Source organism: Phalacrocorax carbo, chromosome 3 (assembly GCF_963921805.1).
Source record: "Phalacrocorax carbo chromosome 3, bPhaCar2.1, whole genome shotgun sequence".
In the NCBI taxonomy this organism is placed as follows: domain Eukaryota; kingdom Metazoa; phylum Chordata; class Aves; order Suliformes; family Phalacrocoracidae; genus Phalacrocorax; species Phalacrocorax carbo.
The window spans coordinates 96,406,527-96,425,286 of NC_087515.1; the positions used below are offsets into that span (position 1 = coordinate 96,406,527).

Here is an 18,760-nt window from a genome sequence, read left to right on the forward strand (position 1 = left end):
GACCATCTTTGCTGGGCAGAAGGGGGATAGATTTATTTTTTCAACAGTACGCTGACATGCATGGGGACCAACCTCAGAACTGGCCCCATCTTCAAGCTGCAGGTCCAATTTTATAAAGGAAAAATTTTAAGTAAAATTGGAAGACAAGCTCATCTGGCTGCAACCCTTTTTTCAGCAGAGGCAGGAGGCAATGGAATGCAGATGGGTTAACACTGTTGACTGATATAAGGAACTTAGCATTAGAGAGATGCTAGTTATTTGAACAACTAGGTAACTCGTGACTTAATTTTCTACCATACTTATCTCACAAAATTATCCACAGCAAGAAACTTGTTCATTTCCTTCAAATTGTGTTAAAGATCCTGCTTCTACCCTATCGTGCCTTTATCTCTACCACCGCTACAGTACTATCTTCCAAATACCTTTGAGTTAATTTTGTGAAGATATAACTATGTAAAAGGATGAATGCCAGAGCCATAAAGTTTTCTGTGCAACTGTTCCAGTGTCATGAGCAGCTATCAAAACATAGTAAATTCAACAGTCCAAATACTCTTATTCCTTTTAGTAAAAAGCCATGCAATCAATACCTATGTCAACTATGAATTTAACCTGGAAGACACTGAAAATTGCATGACAGTGTTGAAAACTCTCTCGGCTTTTTTTTTTTGTTAAACAATTTAAAGCTCAGGCTAATGTTGGAGCTTTTAATATTGTCAGTGTCATCTAAAATTATTCTTTATGGAAAACAGAGTTACTATCTATACTCTTAAGTAAGATTTGCACATCTGACAGTGCCTCCCATTACCCCTTGCCCTGCCTTGATGGTCACACACTGGAGTGAGATCTCTCCCGAGAAGTTCAAGCACATTCTATCTTAAGCACAGTAAAATGAAACAGAACACAAAGACACTTGATTGCTTTGCTCATACTCTGATACTTGCATTATTTTTAGGAAACCAAAAGGAAGCCTATTATTCAAAACAAGATAAGATTATTATTTTGAGTGACATTATTTAAATTAAATGTCTTTTTCTGTTATCAACTTCATATCATCTAATATTTACCCTTCTTTACATTCAGTTCCATTTATCGGCACCACTTCTGTAAAAATGTCATGCTTTTTGTTCTTGCACATTTGACTGATTGTGTACAATCTCCTAACTAGTACTATAATTTTTATAAAACTTTTTAGATGAGATTGTATATTTGGAGTTTCAGCCACGAATGCTCCTGTGGTTTCAAATGTCTCAGAAAGAGTAAGTCTTGGTCATATAGATGCTTTTACCTAAAGATAGCATCCATCCACAAATAAGGCTGATTTAGTTCACGCTTATTTAAGTGTGCCCACTTTGTTTTTTGCTTCAATATACATGTAAGTATATGTAGATGGTGCCTTCCTAATTGTCTCGAAGTCACCAGGAAAAAATGTGAAGCTTATCACAAGCAAGCAGAAGAAACCTCAAAATGCCATCTGTTAGTAAGTATTACCAACTGAAAACCCAGGGTAGTTTTAGGTTTTGACCCTGCATGGAGAAAAAAATATAACTGAGGATCAATTAAAACTAAGCACACTTAATATCTTTCTGTTAAAAATAGTTTGGCAAGTTAAACAAAAGCCAATTTAACCAAAGCAGCCCAAACCCAAGCTTGTTCTCATAGTTTTAAGATTTCCTTTCTATAGCATTAAAAAAAAGACATGAAAATACAGTTCTGCTGCAGACCAGAGAGGATCAAGCTGATACAGAACATACAAGAAGCCAAGAAAAAAACACATGATACCTTCCTTCTCCAACACTAAAGGGACAAATACCCTTCTTCCCACCTGATAAAAAAGGGGTCTCTTTCAATAGCTTCTACCTGCAGTATCCATTTCTTAATTTCTTTGTCTACAACTCCCAATACGTAATAAGAGCCATGACAGATTCATTTCATTAAGTAAGCCTATTTTTCAAGGCAATCTTCAAACATAAGGAGTCCTTTGTTACCCACAAAAGGAATGAATCACACGGTTTTGGGAAGAATCTAATTTGATTTGCCTTTTTCCAGATTAGCATTAGAAGCAACCAAAGAACCCAAAATCATCTGATCTTTTCCACAAGACTGAAAAGGTATAATTAGAAATGTAAAACCAGGCTGGGACAGGTCCATAAAAGGCAGACTGGGAGAACAAGATGACTTAAAACCCTTCATCCTCTATGGGGGTAGGAGGCAGGGAAACAGGTTGTCCTGTGTCTTATCACATACTCCTAAATGCTTACCTTTAACTTATATCTGCTTAGTCTGAATTTGTGAAAACAAGGACTAAGAGTATAAATAAGACTATGCATTCAACCAGAGGGCAAAACACATTTCTGTTTTTCTGTTCCTGTGATAAACATTTGATTGCTTATAAATTTATATTACATTTATATAAACATAAAGAAAAAGCATTTTAAAATGAAATCACTCAAAAAAACCACAAATAATGTTTAGAAGTCAAGGGAAACATTATGAGCTACTATTCAAGTGATTTACCAAATACATTATCGAAATGGTATCAAAATAAAGAAAACATTTAGAATATTTATAATGTAATTCTGTATTTATATTATCATTCAGGCCAGTATTTGTGAGTCAACTTATTCCTACAACCTAAAAGTGAACACCTAAATACTTGACTTTCCACCAAACTGTTGTTTAAGAGGACATTTTGCAGGCTTTCATTCTTCCACGCATTCTTACAACACTACACAGATTTGCAGAAGTGAAGAATACTAGAGCACTATTTGCTCCAACTAATTTCTTCTTGTACAAAATGATTAGGATGATATTTTGGAATATTTGGGGTAAGTGAAAAACACTAATGGGGACTAACAGTTCCTCTTGTCTCACTTGCCCAAACAGGTTGATTTTTGTGGGAGTTTTAGCTGTCTTAGGGGGGGAAAAAGGAAACAGACAAAACCACTACCTTAAGAAGCTACAGTAAGTTCTTCCTATTTGGTTAAGTAAGTATTTGACACAGTGCTTTTCCTATAAGAAAGTGAAAAGCTGCTAACATGGTTTGCTCTCACTCTTACTTCAGGGGTTTTCTAGTACTTTTTAAATGCAAATAAACTTATGTCAGTACCTCCATAAAGCGAGCCATCTGGTGCTCGTTGGTACCAGTGAACTGAGAGGCAGCAGTTAACTTTTATTGCTGAATTTAAACTGGCAATTTAGTCTTCAGTTTGGGGAAGAAAACCAGCATTTGTATACTACCATTGAAAGATAACCTCTAACTGACCCATTCCTGTCACTTAACTCTACACACAAAAAAGAGCCAATTTCAAACTCAAAATGCAATACAATCAACTAAACTTACAGTGTCAAATAGTGCTTCAGTTAATCAAGTTTAACTGCTGCAATCCTTCAGAAACATTCATCATCCTGATAGGTTCAGCAGAATAAAAAAAAGTCTTAACTTTGAATGTCAATATTAGTTTGCAAAAGCACTAGTTTGTGAAGAAAAAATAGCTTGTTCTTTACATCCTAACCATTTAACTTTACTGTCCTAATACAACACAATCTGTCTTAAAACAGCTTCCTTTCAATAAATTAGATTTAGTTTCATGATAACTACAGCCTTCAATATGCAGTATTTTACAGTGAAGCCATCACAATGCTTTCGTGAAAGTCTTAAACTGATACAAAATCTCTAAAATAAACACCACAGAAAGCTACACAGTGCTGAACTTGAGCACTGTCAAAGCTTCAGTGCCACAAACTTAGCTGAACTTGAAGTTTTAGATATTGGAAATACTAGTCAATTTTTCTAGGGACAATTTTCCAAAACACTTCTGGCTTAATTCTGGACTGCTAGCACTAAAGCGCATCAAGAAAATTAAAACTATATGAAAAGTTGAACCCCACAAAAATCTGACAGCTTCAGGCATATGAATTCTCTCCCCCTTTACATTTGGAGCATGCCAACGCCTCAAGACGTCATACTTAGTTATGCTTTTTTTAAATTTTAATTTGTACTGCAGATGGATATAAAAAGGTCTAGTTTTAAAAACCTATATTTGTCCTGGTTGCTCTGAAATTCAAGAAGTCTCATTCAGACAACTCAAGTTCTCTGTTCCAAATCAAATACGTGCAATGGAAGTACTCAATGCAACCCACTTTTCTTAGCAGTATTGCCAAATGCATGAAGAGTTTCCTGTCTGTTCCGTGGAGAGCATATCATTTGATCGTCTGCAAGCAGTCTTCCTCACTCCATTCTTTGCAGCTCTAATGGCCTCATTTATCTTTGGGGCACCCAAACTCCACAGCTCACACACCGGCCACTCCCCCCATAGTCCTGATCCTTCAGCCCGGATGACCAGACTGCACCTCATCTCCTTCCCTCCTATGCTTCCTTTCAGCGGAAAACAGGTACAAGGTGGATGGAGCACACCCAGACCCTGCTCCAACACGCTGCACGAAGCGGCAGCATGGAGCTTACATAAAGCCCTCCTCTGCGCTATGAGCGGAAACTCTACCTAAAACAACTGCACAGTTCAAATTTTAGTTCAGAATACTACTACGAGGCTTTGGTAACTCCCGCACACACCAGCAGAATGTGTAGGCTGTGTATTCTTTTTAAAGTCACCACATGACTGTAAATTGAGCACGTTCAGTTACCTAAGGAGACACAAAATTTCTACTCAGTAGACATATTAGAAATAAAGAGTTCAGTGTTTTACTCTGCTCCTGAATGAAGAACCTGTTCAGCCCACTCAGGCAGAAAAGAAAGGAGGAAAGAAATTAAAAAAGAAAACACAGAAAATCATGACTGATTTGGGAGATTTCACCCAACTTCAGCTGTGCAAAGGAGTAGTTAGTAAGAAGGGAAAGCTCTTCAGCAGCTGATGAAAATATGGACAGGATGAAGAAGTTTAAAAAAACAGCTATTAAAAGCCTGGCTAGTTTTTCTCATCTACAAAGGAAAAGTTTTCCTGTGTTACCGTCAACAAAACAGATAAGATTGGTGGTCAAACTACCAACTTTCTTCCCTCCCCACTACTGAAATGGGCTCTTAAGTATCAGATTTTTTAGCCAATTTAAAATCTCTTAATCTTAACTGGGCATACAGAACATCTAAGAATTGCTTCCATTGCATGTCATTCTGCTTTGTGATATTATTTTTGCTATTGGCCCATAAGAATTACAAAATATGCAATTTGCTGTTTGATTATTCTTGCAATTCAACACATTTTAATCTGCTAAAACTGGCATTTCAGTTGTTTACATACAAGATGGGCTTTGACTGGACATCTCAGCTCCACATAACCTGGCTTCAGTTTTCATGCCATGAAGAACTGTACAATAATTGTTCTTGCAGTTTTCTTACAGTTATTTTGGAAGAAAAAAAAAATTGAAAGGATAAGGTTATTTTAAGCATGAGCACTGAGGAAATCTGAGGTCTGTAATTGTGGAAATAGCACAGGGATAGGGGGAGAAAGGGGTAAGTTATGCAAGTTTCTCAACTTCCTTCAATTAGACTGAAGAAACCATTACAACTGCCAGTAGTTTTGCAATGAAATTTCTTTTGTTATTTAAATACACTGCAGATCTGATGTGAAACATTACACTGTTGGCTGCTTCCAATAAAATGCTAGTCACCGGACTAGACTGAGTCCGTAGGTGACATAGTAAGATCTTGTTATATTAAAAATTACCTGCTAATTTTGTCACAGAAAGTGGTACAGAAAAAAAAGTCAAACAAGTATCCTTGCTTCTCGCTGACTGCAGTAGATCTCTCTGATCTTTACATCTGAAATCACTGTCTCCAGCTTGAATGTTCATAAAAAATGCTTCCCATGAAACCCGCTTTAAGGACATGATGATTCTTACTCAAAAGCAATTTCGGTAAGGAAGCCCATTATTGTTAAATCAGTTAATAGACTATTTTATCCTCTTTTTACTTATAGAAGCATGCTCATCAACAAAGTATCTTTTATGCCACGATTACCTGACACAATGCAATATTGGAATAATGCAGTTCACTAAATCAATGCTACAAGCTTTCAGCAATATTTGAAAACGCAACAGAAGTCACACTAGACATTCAGCATGCTAAAGGTCAGTTTAGTCACCGGAGAAAGGCTCTTATGCAGGTGCAGGAGCAGATTAGTCAGTTCTATGAAGCAGAGATAGAACATGAGAACTGAACATGAACATTAATTTTTTAGGATGCATATTCTTTAAGAGCTAAGAAACTCAATATAAGATACAAAAAAGATGACACTAGGAACTTAGAACTTGTAGGAGTACATGACACTTGTAAAGAGATCTGAAGTTTTGTTCAGTTTAATTTTCAAATTTTTCCTTGTTTAAAGCCTGTCATTTTTTCCATCTTTACTGATTCCTCTACAGGAAAGCTAAACACTGCTTGAATTACCTTAACCAAGAGAAGTCTCAAAACTGGTAGAACTGCCCGTTGCTCGGTCACATATTTTTAATTCATTAGCTTCCCAAACCTGGAATATCTAGACTGGAGATATACCTTGCCTGCAATAAAGGTGACCAGTGACTTCACATATGAAGTGTCCAAAGAATTTTCGTATTCTGTTTCCTTCTCCAGAAAGCTGAGAACTGGCATAAATAGCCAGCTACTGCTTGACATGGTTGCTGATAACATGATACTATGGTCAAGATGCTAGCATTTCCCTACTAATTCAACATGGAATTTTAAAAATATCCTGTAGACAGTCTCTAATCAGATGTGGAGCGTATCATTATTAGTCAAACCAAGAATAATGTTTATCAGCTCCCTGAAACAGAATCACACCACAAAAAAGGCAATGTATTATTCCATATGTAAAAATAAAACCTTTTGGTCCTCTATCTCAGCAGTACTTTCCAACAGAAATACAAGCATTTGATATAGCTCTCTTTCCTCTGAATCCTAAAAAGTGACTGTGATTTTAAAAACATGTAAAGTTTACAGGCTGTGTCTAAAAATAGTTCATTTTGAACGATCCTTAAAAGACTTGAAAATCCTGAGCTTAAAGAATCCCTTAAATTAAAAAGATGACAGATGAGTTCTATTTGAGCAATCAGTGCTGACACATTAATAATGAAATAAAATATGCTGCAGTATTTCAAACATTTTGCAGCTGTTACAACAGCACTGTTATCTAACACGGATATATTTACCAAATTCCACATTTTGTAGTACAAGCATTTAAAATTAAAATACTTCCTTAATCATTAGCTGGTTATCTAATGACATTTCAAATGGAAATCTAATCAGTGGCATTTTAATTTGTTTTTATTTCAAGTATTAAGGGTAGTCCTTCAGCTGTAACTGTGCACTGTCTTCTTTTCTCCTCACCTAACCAAGCATTCCCAGCCATGTGATAAGGTTCAGGCATCCTTGCAAAGGGAAACCTTCTCTTCCTCAGACCAAAACTAGACCTTTGGGTTTTAGAAACTTAAGATTTCCAAACTACAGCAATGTTTTTAGCCTTTATATTGTTCTAAGGACCAGAATAAAACATTTAATTTGACTGGATGCTCTTGTAAAACTTCAATAATCAACACTCTTGATGTTTTTATTGTCACCCATATATATGCTTTAACCTCCTACCATGAATCATAATACCCTTTTCCATTAGCTGAGTGAAGCTGCGCAAATTGTCGTAACAAAGTTTCCTTCTGCACTTATTCCAAAACTGCTTTCCAATTTCAGAAAAAAGATACTGGTATTGGGGAGGGGCTTTTTTCCCCCTCCAAATGCTCATATATTTTTGTATCTTGTTTTATTATGCAAAATAAACAACTTCTATTTGAAAAGTGAACTAGAAATACATCTGCAATCATAATGTATGAATGCACAACATTTTTCATCATTCTAACATAGCACTATTGGGGAATAAACTGACAGATGGAGACTCCAATGCATTCTCTGGACTACGCTGCAGATCAGAACGTACTAATGGATTCACATCATCTGAGAGAGGACATCTGTCTTTGAAGAAATTATTGCATTTAATACTTAAATTACCCATTCCCTTTTTGTTTAATATTAACTTTATACAGAAGCGTATGACTTAAAGCATAATGAGCAGCCTTAGCACCATAGGTAAAATTAATATAGCTGCATAAAGAAGCACCTTAACTAGTTTGTCTACCATGTTTTGTGACATGACTTATTGAATATTTTCAAGTTACCTAGTTATTAATTTTTTAAGTTATATGCTTATATTTAACATTGATTCATTTATGAAAGACAGTATTAAGTGGCCATACAGTGCTCAATGAAACTGAAAATCTTCTGTGCAGGGGATCTCTGAGAGGGGATCTCATCACCATGTCCCAGTACTTAAGGGGTAGCTACAAAGAAGATGGAGACTCCCTTTTTACACAGAGTCCCACGGAGAGGACAAGGGGGAATGGACACAAGTTGCTCTTGGGGAGATTCCAATTGGACACCAGAGGGAAATTTTTCACAGTGAGGACAGTCACCCATTGGAATAATCTCCCCAGGGAAGTGGTTGACTCGGCCATGTTGGACACTTAAGATTTGGCTGGACAGGGTGCTGGGCCATCTTGTCTAGACTGTGCTCTTCCTGGAAAGGTTGGACTAGATGATCCCTGAGGTCCCTTCCAACCTGGGATTCTGTGATTCTGTGCAAGAATGGCAACAGTACATCTTAAAAGCCTTAATTATCTGAGCTTAAATCTTAACAAATCTTAACTCATTTCCCTCTTCCCCCAAAACACATTCCTCCTCATATGGTCAACTAACCTCTGTATGCAAGCAACAGCACAAGTAACTATTCATGTGGATTTACTGGATTACTATTCACACCCACAGATATGTACGTATATATACATGCATATACACACATTTAAAATGTCATTTTTTTCAAATCTTTGTACATGTCTAATACAATGTGTAATTTTTAAATAACTGGAAAAAATAAACTATTCTTACCTTTTCAACTGCTAACTGTTTTGATGGTTTTTCTGACTCTTTATCTCTCTTTTTCTCTTCTTTCTTTTTTTCTTTTTCCTTCTGCAAAAAAAAAAAGTATTTTGCTAGTATTCAACAACAATGCATTTGCAAATATACTGAATGTCCACAGTCATACAGAATATAAACAAAGGTCTTCAGTTACTCCACTTCAATTCAGAGTTTTTGCTTCTATCTGCTCTGCTCCCAGAAGTGACTCATTTTGCCCATATAGTACTATTAAAAATATTTTAACTCTGAGAATTCAAGAAATTCACTATTGCACTGGCTCATCTGCATTTCTCCTTACAAGCAGAAGGAAAAAAGAACCAGTGTTGCTTCTCCTAAGGTAAGCAGATCTGAAAAGAAGAAAAAACATCTACAAGTACGCTATTAACTCCGATAACCTCTGTCGTTAGGATATACGCCAGTCTCTTTGACCTAAAAACTGTAATGTAATTTGCATGCAGCTTTCTGCAGAGAATTACTAATTTTTAAAAGCTGATATAGAAGTCTTAAAAAAATACTCCAGAATGCAAAAAGTTGACTTGGGCTATAAGACAGATCTGCTGAGACATAAGATATTAAGTTGTTCCAGAAAGAAAAAAAACAAGAGTTCCCTTTACTTTCAATGCATTATAATAACATTACAGAAGTTTTTTTCATTTTAGTTTTGAATGTATAAATGGAGCAATATTATAGACCTAGTCTGGCTGAAGCAAAAAATATTCCTTATGGCATCGTAATATACAGAAGATATGGACTGTTTTTCAGGCCAGCAATTGCTTTAACAGTGTTAGTAGTGATTTTTAGACCTAGCGATCTGCCTGCATTTACCTTGTAAAAATACAGTACAGTACTAGTGAGTATACTTGAACATTAAAATGGATGGAACAAGAGTTTACCATATCTAATAAAGAAGATGAGACCGTAGCTTCTAAGTGTTCCTTCAGCCATTATACTTGGATCCCTTAGTTCAAAGCTTCAAAACAGCTTTGTTCCACAAGACACTATTTTTTAGCAAGTTTCCCAGTATTAGGAGGAAGTTTGACAGTTTAGGTAACTGTCCATGCAGCTTCAGTATTAAAAATAAAACAGACTACTAAGCTACAAGCTTCTGTCACAAAACTGCAGAAAAGGGCAATTTGGCATGTCTGTTTTGAAGAAAAGAAACAGAGACCAACTTTGATTTTAGTGAACATAAGGAACATAAAAACGAGCACAGCCGTCCAGACCAGAGGCCCAGCCAACACTATCTCACCTGTGGCAGTGCCAGGTGTCCAAGAGAAAGTTTGTATGACTGGGACAGGTATAGAGCAGTATTTTGTTTTGAGGCCATCATAACAACCTAAGACTTGCAGGCTTACTTAACTAAGATTACAAATGCATAGCCATGCCTTTCAAACAAAGCTTAGCCTTTCTTTAGTTACGGTGTCACCGATCCTAGTACCAACCTGCATTCTAAATACTCGCAAAACCCTGTGACCATAATCACATACGGCACACAGATATACCATCAGAACGATAACTTATCCAGAAGTTATCCATTCCCTATCCCCACTCCAACCTTTCCAAGTTGAATAATGTAAATAAACCAAATCTCTTCTCCTGTGGAAGCTTTTCTACATCTTAGACAACTGTGACATGTTTGCTCTCCTCCTGGGAAAGGATGTTGTGTCATAACAGTACACTTCAGAAACACAATACCCTAAGTTTACTTAAATACATTGAAGTGAAAGTAGAGTTAAACTTTTTGCATACAATCATCTTCCAGACTGACTTCAACATTTTTTTAAAAAATATGGTCTGTCAGAGAAACCTTGCTTCAAGAGGAAAAAGCATATGGAAATTTTTATTCTTCAGAACTTATAGAACAAGGAGGGCTTGAGGTAAGTTTCATAGAGTAAGCACTCCATAAAGGTGACCAAATATAAACAAACACCTCTCATTGCCCTTACCAAACCCCTGACAGCTCCATAGTGAAAATATGAAGACAAAGTAAACTGTTCACCAGTGTTTCTGGCTCCACAACTCACAAAACCTGCACAAACTCTCTTGATTCCCAGTGTCTTATTTTTATTCACTTCATTTTCACTGTGGACTTGAAAACCCATAACTTCATCCTCACACTTCACAATTTCAATACACAAGCTTTCTGCTTCAGCTCCATTAGGTAAAAATTATTTCAGATGCTGTATTCATGCCAGAACTACAACTCAAGTAATGCTTTCAAAAGCATTCAAAACACACTCGAAGATAATAAAATGAAATTGGCTTTATACTGATCTTAAATTATAAGCAAAAATTATTCATTTTCTCCCCGCAAGATTCATTTCCAACAACATGGCATACTAGTTACACAGAGGAGCTTTCAAATTTGAATGCGTCAAGAGAGGCGGGTAACAAAGAAAAGGCAAGTTTCATTCTAAGTGGCCACTGCTATTCCTGGTACAATTTAAAACACATGTCAAATTCGCCAAGGCCTGTAGTCTAGTCCACACAATTTTCAATTTTTATTAATGTCTAAATATAGCTGAACTAAAATAATTTATACCATTTGTCCACATTCTATTTAGAAGAAAAAAACAATTTGTTTAGTTCATAAGTTATTTCATATATGGTATAGTCTCAATTTAGAGCAAATTATCCAAAAGAGCCTAATATTGAGGATTCACATTCTAAAGAAATGTATTTCATTATTGTTGGAAATCATGAAGTGTAACAACAGTTAATACAAACAATGCATCATCTACTACTTCCTGGTGTGGTTTTTCAAAGGCCCTTCTAAACAATAAATAACATCAGCACATTCACACATATCCCAGCTAGAATGGATATTAAAACCAGTATGAGCTAACAGAAGTGTCACCGAATTAATTCTATATTTATCCCCAAGGAGACTGAAACTAAATGGCTGGAACAGTACTGATAGTTTAGATTCTGAAACAAGTAACGTAAAAAAAGATACCAGAAATTATTCCTGAGGAGACATGACAATGTCACTCATGCCCATTAGCTAGGAATAAAATGGTGTTTCCACAGAAACTAAACCAGAGCAGAACTGGAATTTTGACCCATAAACACTAAGAGGTAACAATCGCGCATGGGCTTTGTCCCATTATGTCGGTTCTTTTCATTTATCATGTCCAGGAAGCAAGGGGGAGAAAAGTATTTTAAATGCCTGAAGTATTACCAGCAATGCAAGTTCTCTAGTTAACTCAGTGAAATTACTCTATAGAAATGTAAACAGGTTACTGCTCTGCACAAATGATGAGAGTTACACCCGAAAACAATATACCTCTGCTTTGCTCTTGTCAGCAGCAGCTTGCAGAGAAGGAGAGGATGCCAAAGGCTGAGCAGCATCAGAAGAGGATATCTGTACAAAACAGAGGAAAGAAACAAGAAAGAAAATAAGCAAGAACAGCTGGGAAGGGGAGGGGGGAGCAGAGACAGCTGAGAGACAATCTTAATTCTTTTTTTTAATAATTTTGGGGGTGGGGGGTACAATACAACATAGAAAAAACAAGACGAAGTTGGTTGTTGGGTTTTTTTTATCAGGATGATTTTTAAAGGAAATCTGTCAGGTAGGAATGAGTGACTTATAATGAAACTCACTAGAATAGAATATAAGAAAATGAACCTGGATAAGATCCTATCACAGGCCTAAGAAAAATAATTAGGTTTCATCCATTGTTCAATTTTATCCAGTGTGACTATTGAAATATTAATGTCCTGAAGCATGAAGGCACACTGTCCCAGAGGAGGGGGAGAGAAGAGAGTGCCTTTGTTCTTGTTCACTGTAACAGAATATTTTTATTAAGAGGAATGCAGAATAACTCTGAAAGTTATCCATTAATTAAAGTTCTAATTAACTCTTCTCTAAGAGAGCTCCAAATGAGTAAAGAGCTTAACACAAAGCCGGATCCCAGCAGTAGGATGCCAGACCTTCCAGACCGGTGATACTTCTTTTCTAGGAATCAGTATCTAAAATTGCAATTATCACCACTAGACTTCCAGAATTATCCAAAAGGTGTAAGTTATATATGCAACAGATGCAGTTGGCTCAAGAAAATAGGGTTTCTTTATATGCATTTTCATACATCATCTTATCTTATTTCTTTATGCACAGTTGATCACTTTAATGGAAACATTATCTTTGTATTCCCCTTACTACAAAAACACAACCGAATTACATTTACCAAACATGTAGAAGATCTTCAGAGCTATAAAGCTGACATTTCTACACTGGCTTGTACCAACTCTACTATCTACAAGGAAAATTTAAAAGTAAATGAAGCTATTACAGAGCAGGTCATTACATTGGATCAAAATAACCAATTTAGATGACAGGGTTTTACTTAGTTAAAAAAAAAAAAACAACACAAAAACCCACTTGCACTAAAAGGAAACTGAAAGCTGCAAAAACACCCCTACCTCATGTCTAAATACCCCATATTTCTCACAGAAAATCCTACCGGTACCATAACATGTATTTGGAAAATTTATAGAATATATTCAGTATTTTTACAGATTCAAACTATTATTTATTCTGGAAGGTGGTGTAGAGCTTCAGGAAAGATATTTATACGGTCTAATTTTTAAACCACATTCTACCTACAGAAATATGAAACAGAATTCTCATTTTTAAATTTACTGTTTTAAAATCCTTAGGTTATTAGAAGAGTTATGTATACAACTGCTGCAATGAAGCAGTTTCTCAAACTGTAGCATTCTGTTGCTATAGAAACACAGAGATCCTGTTTATTCTGATTACACCACATTGTAACCAAATAAAGATGTCAGGAAAATGATTAGATAATTACATATATTAAACTATGAGCTCTAACACCATGTTCCTTACTAAGATTTCAATTAAATGCAAATATGTGAAATTGTGATAATGGAACATCTTAGGTATATGCTGAAGTTTGTAAAGATAAAGCGGGATTTTGGTTTTTTTTCATTCTGTCATATGCTTCAGATTTTGATAGAATTTAAGCTTGATACCTGCTGTTCACCTGTGAGAGCTAACAGCTACTCACCACACAGAACCTGGTAAGCAGAATTTCATTTGGGGGTTGGGGGGAAATCAGCACTATAGACATTTCTGTCACATTTCTATCCTCCCATTATAGTTTTTATCAATCTGCACATCATCTTCATAAATTCAGGGATTATCTAACCTAGGATAAGGTAATCCTATGAAGGTCTGAAAACAATTATTATAGTTTTGCAAATCAAGTAATGGAGAAGCATCATGCAAGCTATAAGCAAGAGGCAGAGTGAAATTGCCGTCTAGCCTGGGATATGGAATGGGATGTACAAGTTGAGAAATGCCCGAGCATAATATTTAAAGATAAACAGGAGCACTACATTCACTTCAGGCTAAAAAACAGCACTTGAAAGCACACTTCACATATGCAAATATCCAACTAAGCAAGAGTACAAAAGGCATATGACTGAAGCTAATCTTTAGGAGAAGACACATTACAATGTATAAAGAACTGATTAAGTTTATACAATGAAAGCAATAGCATGAGTTTGGGCTGCTGAACAGCCTTATCACTACTGCATCATGTTAAATTTGTTATCTACCACGCTGCCCCAGATAAGGAAATCCGAATGAAAAAATCCAGTCAGGTCAAACTGAGCAGCTGGATAAAGCTAAACATAAAAAGGGATTAAAAGAGGCTGGGTACAGTCTGTTGAGGCAAGTTGTTAAGCCATCAGAGTAACAAGAGCTGATCAGGGTACCAGAGAAGCCTAGAAAAACACTTGCCATTGGGACAAACTGACACTTAAGGGACAACGGACCTGTTAACTCTGTTAAGGTTCCCAGCTGGCACCTAACCAGCTGCCTCCTGACCTCAGCAATCCAGCACAGCCCACTGTGGGTGCAGAGAAGCCTCAGCGAGAGGCAGCGCTCTCCAGCTAGAGTCAAGTCCCTGCAATGCCAACTATTCTGCTCCTCATCTGTGAGCAGGTGTCATTGGGTCACGTCCATACACCCGAACTAGCATCAAATAAAACTAAAAACTCTAGTAACACTGCAGTGTAAGGGAATTATTTTATTATCTTGGGATCTTTTCAGTTAGAAGACTGAATTTTCACTAATATCCAAGTCATTATTACAGATGCTAATACCCTCTTCAAGCACAAAGAGGAACCAAACACCTTAGTCATGAAGTGCTTGGTTTCCAGGAGATTCAAAACATTTGTTTCTAACCCAAACTAACTATGTATTTTAGCAAACCAGTAAAGTTGCTTGATATTCTGAAACATCAATAAAACCTCACAGGTTTTGTTTTCCCTTGCACTGTCCCCCTACTCTTACTTTGAAAGGTTGTGGTATGTTCATATTTTCAAACTGCAGCACACTTTACAGAAAAAAATATATAGCAAAAACCTCAATGAACAATCCTTCTCTTTAGAATAAGTCAACCCTAAACAACTTCGACACTACTCTTATGACTTTGTTCTCAAAACCCAGGTTAGACCATTCAAAGGTAGTATTAATACCTTCTGCATCCTGTTTGCAGTGCGGATATACCATCAGCTATGGGGGATACGAGTTACTGAACAGATGAAACACCAGTAAAGAACAGTGGCTGACAACAAGTTCCATGCTGCTGGCTCGTATTTCCAGTAAATCTTTGTTTTCAGAACTACTGCAGTGCTAAATCTGTTCACAGATCTGTTCCCGTTTGTAGTCAAAAGAGATTCATTAGCTTGCCAAGAAATGGCAAGTGAGGAAGCATCTGCTCAGTGACCTATTTTTACATTTGTGGCCAGTAGTGGGAGCGCTGAGGGTAGGCTAACCCCCAGATCAAACCACTCACCCATGACGGGTAAATGCACCCAAGTCTGCCCGAGTAAGTGCTGCACTCAGTCCTGGTGAAACTGCGTTTAATTAGTTGAAAACCACAAATGCACTTTAAATATTTATAGCGGAACCCTGATCACCACTCAGGATTGCCAACCAAGGCTTTAATAATAATTTTAAAACATTTTTTTAGGAGACTGAGATCATTGAAAAGCAGCACTATGTAATCCCACATCGAAGTAACATATGGGTTTTCTCTTTGGTATTTATCAGCTTTTATAAATAATGAGTTATTTCTATAAGCTTGATCAGAAGCACCAGTAAAGATCTACTCCATGCCTGGATCCAAGTTTGAGTACCTGAAAATACTGTTGTTCACAAGCAGACACTCCCCCTCTTTAGTGTAGGGGAAAAAAAAATCCCACCTGAAAAACCAAAACCCTGGTTGGCAAAAAACCCCACTATTCCACAGCAATAACTGTCTCTGTTATCACTTTTCGCATTTGTCAGTTTTAATCCAATTGTTACATTCCAGTAGGAATAAAGAGAAAAAAGCTAAAGAATCCGTTTCTAGAAGAACTGGCCAATACTGACACCAATTATGAAACTGGTAGAGCAGACAGCAGGAAAGGTAGCAAATATCTTTGTTTAATTTAGATCCAATGGAAAAAGACATTTGAGCAAGCAAGTACTATGAGTAAGATTTGTCGTCATAACCACCAAAGTCAAGTGACCAAAACCTCCCCCACTTTTGGCCACATCTTCAAATTCATCTGAATTTCTACATCAACATCCAAAAAGCAATTTCCAGCCATCTTCCAGAATTCAAGTAAAGCAGCATGCACCGATCTACTCTGATAACACATGCTAGCACCATGCGCTGGAAAGTTGTCAGCTAAGACATCCTTGATTACCGGTGCTTTAAAGTACCGGACAAAACCAATGGCAACCCCTGCAACCACGCATGCTACTAGAAAAACAATAAAGGTTGATGTAGATGCATGCACTGAGAATATACTGCAAACTGACAACTGGCATCTGAATATACATTTTAGTTTTTAACTTAATCAAAAGACCCAACTGCTCTTAAGTAGTGATTTCAGAATTACCTAGGAGAGGGAATGCAGGCAGGGAGCTGTTTCTTAAGTTTCCACATTTATACTCATATGTCCTCAAAATTTAAATTGTGTTTCATATCAAAAACTTGTAGCCATTTCATTTTCAGCAATTCTTGGCTCTCTTTCCATTGTTTGCGTTTTGGGACTGCTTTTTAGAAATGTGATCAAGTAAAATAACCATTTTGTGTCATGAAATTCAATACTGTCTGTAAAACATCATGCACATTCAGTGCTGATCAAGAAAATACATACACCTGCAATAGCACTATAAGATTTCATTTTCACCTATGCTCAGAGAGACTCTCAGGTTCACAAAAAATTTAAGATCAGAAAAGAAAATGTCTGCAGGTTTACAGCATTACTCCAGTTCCCTGCCCCTCTTACATGGCAATGTGTAACCTGTACCTATTTTGTCCATTAACAAACTTCTGTAGTATTTCTTATTACTTTGTAGTGGCACTATCCAAATATAAGCTATGCCAGTAGTTCATGTAAAAGCATGAATACAAACAGTATTTGGCCCCACGGCTCTGATGTAGTCTATGCACCAAACTATGATTTTAAGTGAAAAAAGTAAGCTTAAAGCAGCAGTAAATAAAACTATCAGAGAACGTATCATGCAAAATCTCAGAATGATTTTACTTTAGTTTAGTTTGTACTAACATATTTCTAATGGTAGATATCAGTCACACAAACACTTATGGTCATTAAGGTCAATGTACTAAAAGTTTTCATCAACTTTTATTTGTAGTTTTTCCAAAATCCTACTCTTGATGTAATGCATGTTATTTAGCCTTTTACTAAAAAGGATTCAAGTTAAAGATCTAGAAAGCTGTATTAATCTTCCATTTAAATATTTAGGGTGCTATCATTCAGAAGATTCAAGATGATTAAAAAAAAGAGTGCATTATCAAACTATGTCAATATATTTGGAAAATTAGCAGCCGAACCAAATACAAAGGTGCCCTCGAGTGGCCATTTTATATGCACACAATATACAGGGAAATAACCTAAATGAAGAGGACTACTCCACAATCATTTTACAGGTCTTAAGTTCAGCTACTACACAGGTTTTTCTCATTTCAGCAGACTTTTGAGTTACTATATCTCCTCAACGAATGCTGACACCACTAAAATTAATGTTTTATTTTAAAGCAGTAGCAGTTACAGACTGCTATTAAATGCATATAAACATACAACAAATTGCTTATTTTTTAAAGAGGCCTAATCTCAAAATACTGAAAGGAGTATAATACTAACATACTATTAATAACACTTATCTATGAATTTCTGCCTAAGTTCTTTAGGCTAACTGGCAGGTTTTTTTTTCAAACTTACTGTCTCCCTCATTCATTGCTCTAACCGTTGGACACCACATAAAAAATGTTGTGTCCCATGTTTCACAAAACACAGCAGTAGCTGGCTTTTCAAAGAGGCTGGTACTGCTCTTCCACCAATATTCTGAATATGCTCACCACTCCCTCATCCCTTCAGAGTGCCCGTACCTCATTACAGGAATATGGTGAAGCTTATGCAAAAGCTAGCTGTAGTTCTGCATGCCTGCAGACCTATAAGCATTCATAAAATTTACATCAAGCAGAGATGTAATTACTCAATGTTCTTTCTGGGAAATATATATTTGATAGTATTAGACTTGAGTGCAAAATGTTTTTTTTCCAACTGACCAAGAGCAACCTACTGTTGCCCACATTATTTTAGATTATTTAGCTTCTCCTTTAGGTAATCACCTCGAGATATTACAGGGAGTCACCAAGGCTTAGCTAAAGGCTGACACAGGATAAACAAAACAGATGCTTTTAACCTCTTACTGGAGTGCTCCCTATTTCCCCTGTCCAACCT

The 18,760-nt window shown here is 36.5% G+C and overlaps 1 protein-coding gene across 2 annotated transcripts in view; it reads right to left on the minus strand.

The window, feature by feature from the left end:
- SMAP1 (small ArfGAP 1) overlaps positions 1–18,760 on the minus strand; it is a 102,944-nt gene that overhangs the window by 41,199 nt on the left and 42,985 nt on the right. Inside the window, exons 5-6 of one of the 2 annotated variants that reach the window (XM_064447822.1) lie at positions 12,258–12,335; positions 8,942–9,022 (exon numbers count right to left, since the gene is read on the minus strand). In XM_064447822.1, coding sequence (XP_064303892.1) covers positions 8,942–9,022; positions 12,258–12,335 — 159 coding nt within the window. The remainder of the gene's footprint in view (positions 1–8,941; positions 9,023–12,257; positions 12,336–18,760) is intronic. The other variant, XM_064447823.1, reaches the window with a different exon arrangement.